The 5,137-nt window shown below is 55.4% G+C and overlaps 1 protein-coding gene across 2 annotated transcripts in view; it reads right to left on the reverse strand.

Annotated features, from left to right (window-relative positions):
• Nucleotides 1–305: 305 nt before the first annotated feature.
• Nucleotides 306–5,137, reverse strand: part of CITED1 (Cbp/p300 interacting transactivator with Glu/Asp rich carboxy-terminal domain 1) — a 5,412-nt gene continuing 580 nt past the window's right edge. Inside the window, exons 1-3 of one of the 2 annotated variants that reach the window (XM_004380147.1) lie at nucleotides 3,769–3,781; nucleotides 1,492–1,616; nucleotides 389–916 (exon numbers count right to left, since the gene is read on the reverse strand). In XM_004380147.1, coding sequence (XP_004380204.1) covers nucleotides 389–916; nucleotides 1,492–1,616; nucleotides 3,769–3,781 — 666 coding nt within the window. Of the gene's footprint in view, nucleotides 917–1,491; nucleotides 1,617–3,768; nucleotides 3,782–5,137 lie in introns of those variants that run through there. The other variant, XM_004380148.1, reaches the window with a different exon arrangement.

Raw genomic sequence — 5,137 nt, forward strand, 5'->3', positions numbered from 1 at the left:
GCCCCTCAGTCAGCTCCTGTATTCAACCCCAAATAGGACAGTGTTCCTGGGGTATTAGGGCAATGAGGTAGGCAGGGGGTAGGTACTTGGACCCCTGAGATAATGGCAGGGGTGGTGGCAGCCAGAAGCAGGGCTGCAGGGTTGTGGTAGGATTCAGTGAGCAGCCTTCCCCACTTCTCCCATCCCTTCTATCTCCTTCTGAGCTATCCACCCCCAACACCACCATGGGCCTCAGAATTACTAAAAGGACATCAGACCAGACATACTACACACCTTTAGACCTCAATGACGATCACTCCCAGTCTGCCCATCTCTTTGTAAGTAACTTTTATTTTTTATTTACAACAAGATTGGTGGCTTTATTCCTCCATCTTAGGGATACTTGGCATCAGCAGCCAGATGGAAAGTCCGCAGTGAAGTCAAATTCATTCTGCCCCAGCCACAGCTCTGGAAGTTCATTGGCTCGGTCCAGTCCCAGTTCTACCACCAGTGACATCAGCACCTCTTCATCCACTGGGTCTGAATCGATGATAGCCGGGCTCTGGGCACCAGTAGAAGGTGAGAGTGACCCTGCCCCTCCCGCCTGAGCCCCAAAGCCCCAGTTTTGCAGGGATCCTGCCTCCCCGGGTTGGCCTGGAGTGGTGGTGGCCATCCCATGATACTGGCTATTAAGTTTCTGCAGCTGCATACTGGCCAGCAGGTGAGGGGCAGGGTGTAGGTTGAAGGGTGGGGGTTTAGTGGGAGGGGTGGCAGTAGGAGAGCCTACTGGAGATGGAGATCCTGAGGAACTAGTGGGAGCCCCACTAGCCTTGGTTCCATTTGAGGCCACCCCGGGGTAGTGCAGAATGGCCACTGCTTTGCGATCTTTCACTCCCAAGTTAGGGTAGGCCAGAGAGCTCATCTCTTGGTTGGCATCCTATAAGACAGAGAAAGGCATGCCATAGTACACCTGCCCTTGGCTTTTTCCTTGCCATTCATCAGGCCCAGAAGGGCTCTACATATGCTTTGTCTGAGGCTAGTGGTGGAGAGGTAGCAAGAGGGCTTCCCAGAGAGCTGGGGCTCCCAGCTTGAGCATCCTTTTGCTCCCATGGCTCTGAGCACTGAGCTCAGTCCCAAGTTCTAGTGCTTGGGCACCTGCCATCCTAAATGGGTTCATTACTTTTGTCTCCCTTCCTCTGACCCCCAGCTCACCATTCTAAAAAGGGCATCTTGTTGCCCCTCTCCTCAGCTTCATTTTAATATTTTCAATGGAGTGGTCTTTTTCCAATTCTACTTTTCTGCTCCCTTCCCTGCCGTCTTCAACACCTCTAAAGAGCTCAATTTGACTACATTTGGGCAAAAGCCATTCTCATTCTCACCAGAGAAAGCCCTGCTGTCTCCTCTCTACCAAAGGACATTAGATACCACACCTAGGAGGACTTAGCACATGACGCCTGACAAATCAGTCTTCCCATGCCTCCGTGTCTCCATCTGTAAAATGGCAAAAGTTACCTCCTTCACAGGTGAGGTGCCACCCTTGACATCAAGTGCAGGCCTCGACATAGCTGGCATTTCAGAGCCTTGGCAGAAGTTGGATAAATTGGTGGGAGGTGATCCTGTCAGCTGGAGCTGCTGTGCTGTACGTGAGGGAGAAGACATGATAAGGGCAAAAGGCTTTACCGACCAAGAAAGCACTAGCAAAGCTTGAAGCAGAGCAACTCCACACCATTACAAGGCAACAATGGTGACAGGGTTAGACCCGAGACCAGAGACAACCTGAGCAAAGGGAGGAAATCAAGCTGGAACTTTTGCCTGGGGTAGGAAAGGTGCTTTATTCAGCCAGGTGCTGCCCAGACAGCCAGCTGCCCACATCACCAGGAGGGAACACACATGACTGTTTCCTCATGCAAGTGATTTCAGAGCCCCAAGTTGGGGGGAAAGGAAGTGGGGAGGAGGATGGTGCTGCTCCTGGTTCTGAGGGCAGGAACATCCCTGAGTGAGTGGCAAACTGTCTTAATAGGCAATTAGTACCAGGGCTGGAGAGCTGGGGCCTCCATTGGGTCAGGGAGAAAGTGAGGAGTCAGGGCAAGGAAGACCTAGAAAGCTTTGGAGGCTGCAGCACAAGACAGGGAAGGAACAAGTCCCCAAAGCAAATGTCGTACGGCTCCAAGGCCCTGCCTTGGGGCATGTCTGTGAGAGAGCAGGACTGATCAAGGTGTTCTGGGAGCTCTGAGGCAGCCAGAGTCAGAGAGCAGCTAGGAATGTCTCATTTTCCTCCATGCCTCAAGGCTCCTCCAAGACTGTCCCAGCATTGGGCTTTCCCAGGACTTCTGCCCCAGAGCTCTCAGCCCAGCTACACTCATCTGTAGTGACAGGTGGTCATAATTCTTTCTGGAGGGAAAACTGAGACACAGAGAGATTCAATGGCTTTCCAGTCAGGTAGCAGTGGTTCTGGGACCAGGATCTAGCACTCCTACGCCCACGTGGCTCACCTGACCAGTGGCCAGGTCATCATACCTGGAATGATTCCAACGGCTTCAGAAGAAATGATTCCTTGGCTCAAGTGCCAAAGGATAAGGAGATGAAAGAAAAAGAACCCCCCAAAAGCAGAAAATAAAACACCTCCGCAAACTAACGTTATTTTCCTAGAAGCTTGTTTTAAAAAAAAAAGCCCCATATACACTAGCTGCAACTGATCAATTAGAGTACTATTTCTCTGTATCACCTTTGCACTTACTGTGTGTGGGGGGAGGGTGGGGCAGGGCATAAGAAAAATAGAGAAAGGGGGCAAAAAAAGAAAACATGAGGAAAAACAATCATCAGTTTCCGGGTCCCCCACCACTGCTTGATTGGAGCCCTGCTCCTTCAAGCCAGTGATCACATCCCTCCTTCTAAATCCACATTTTCTTAGGGAACTCTAACCCCGTTGCGGGGGTGAGTGGATTCTGACTCATAGGACCCTATAGGACAGAACAGAACTGCCCCGTAGGGTTTCCAAGGAGCGGCTGGTGGAGTCGAACTAGGACCTTCAAGATCAAACAATTTTCGTGTCCTAAGAAAAATGTCTGGGGGTCCCTGCCCATCTATTCCCGTTCATATCCACTCTTCTCTCTCCTTCATGCCGCCTGGTACTGGAATGTACAAAACAGCAACAAGAAGAAACAGAAAGAGGAGAAAAAAAGAAAGAAGCAGGAAAAAGAGGAGAAAAAATTATCTCTGTTCTGATTATCAGTTCGTGAGGAAGACTATTTTACCATGTCTCCCCCTTCAGGGTGTGAGCTCCTCTAGGCAGGGCCCTGTCTTCGTTCTGATCTGTGGCCTCTCATCATCATCCCGACCACCCGCCCAGACCCCAGGCCCAGGCCTGTACTCCGTGCCTGTACTCCGTAGGCGCTCAGTAAGTGTTATTGAATCCAGCTTGAAGAGGCAACCACATTTCGATCTGAATTCCTGATCCTGCTTCCCCAATTTTCCACCTCTCCCCTAACCCCACAATCCATTCAAGGGCAAAACTTGGCAGCGCCGAAACGTCCCAGCCAGCTCTCCAAGCCTGGAGCCGACCACTGCGAAACGGCGGTGAGAGGCGGCTGGGAAATGCAGAGCAACAAGTGTCTCCTCGCGGACTGGTCCCTCGCGGCTGTCGGCCACCAGTTCCCGGTCCCACAGCCCGCCCTTAGCTTCAGCCCTCTCCTGCCTAGACGATGGTGGGGAGGAGGGAGGAAGGAGAGAGGAGAGAGAAGGGTTGTGTCTTTCACCTGTTGAGAGACCAAAAGTTAAAATGGCACCAACCGGATGGCTCCATCTCGATTGGTATTTTCTCACTCAGGAGAAGAAATTGTAAAATCCAGACAGCACTGCTGCTTGACTTGGACGCGCGCTCTAGCTAGACCAGTCAGTTTTGCCACCTGAAAACTAAAGGCCCGTTGTTTGCAGACAGCTCGGCTGCCCTCCTCGCCGCATCTCAGGTGCAGCCGCCGGAGCTGGAGGCGGCCGGGAAGTATCCCTGCAACATTGGCGCGAGCTCCCAGACCACCTGAGACCCGCAGAGACTGTTCCCACAAGTGCTGTATTAGGAACTGATCGTAGAGACTGGATGGATAGGAGGGGACGGATCTTTGCCTAGGTGGCGAGTTTGGAGCCGGGGCGGGGGTTGTTTCCGCGCGCGGGGGCGCACTCCAGCGCAGACCACTCCCGCGCCTCACCAACATTTACTGAGCGCCCACTGAGCCCCCTACGTGGTCCCAGGCTGAGCCTACCCCCTAGCCAAACCGCCTGCGGTCAGTGTTCTAACCCCGCCTAAGAGAAGAGTAAGAGAGCCTCAGAGAGGTGCGGTAACTTGCCAAGGTCACAGCGCTAGAAAGTGGCGAGGCCGGGATTCGCAGTCTGACTGATTCCAAGTCCGGCGTTCCGCTGGGCAGGGACTCCGCGAACAGCCCGGCCAGACCGCCCTCGTTTATAGGGAGAGGGGTGTGTGCATGGGGGGTGGGGGTGTGCGTGTGGGCGTGTGTGCGGGAGAGCGGAGGTCGATTGGGTAGCAGAGACAAGTTGCCCAAATTCGCTAACTCCCACCCCGCAGTTCCACTGAGCTCGGCCTGAAAAGCCCCTCTCGCCTCCAGTCCCGAACGAAACCTGAGTTTTGTGCAGCCCCCGAGCCGGAGCGTCCAGATGTCCGGGCGATTAGCAAAGTCGGTGGAAGCCAAGCTGAAGAAAGCGCGGGCGCAGGGAGAAAGGTGCTGCCGTCTGCCTGGGAGAAGCGGCTATTTGGCCCGGCTGGCCGGCAGGCTGGCGCGCGGGCAAGCGAACCGGCGCGCGGGCGGGCGAGCGGCCGCAGCCCCTCCGCCCCCAGCAGAGCAGCTTTCGAACAGAAAACAAGTCCCCCGGAGCCCTCCGGCCCGCCTGGCCGCCTCCCGGCCCCGCCAACTGCTCCCATGCCCGCTCCGCGGGAGTCCCCGGCCCGGCCCGGAACCCTGCCCAGCGCCCTACCCCGCGGCCCGGCTTACCTCCGCGAAGCCGCCTGCCCCGGAGAGAGGGAAGCGCGCAGCCCGGTGAACCGCGAGCGAAGCGGCGGAGAACCCAATCCCTGACACGCACGCCGCCGCCTCCAGCCGGTCGCGCTCGGTGCCCACGGCCGCACCGGTGGCCACCCGACCGCGGGGAG

Source organism: Trichechus manatus, unplaced genomic scaffold (genome assembly GCF_000243295.1).
Source record: "Trichechus manatus latirostris isolate Lorelei unplaced genomic scaffold, TriManLat1.0 scaffold00070, whole genome shotgun sequence".
Classification (NCBI taxonomy): domain Eukaryota; kingdom Metazoa; phylum Chordata; class Mammalia; order Sirenia; family Trichechidae; genus Trichechus; species Trichechus manatus.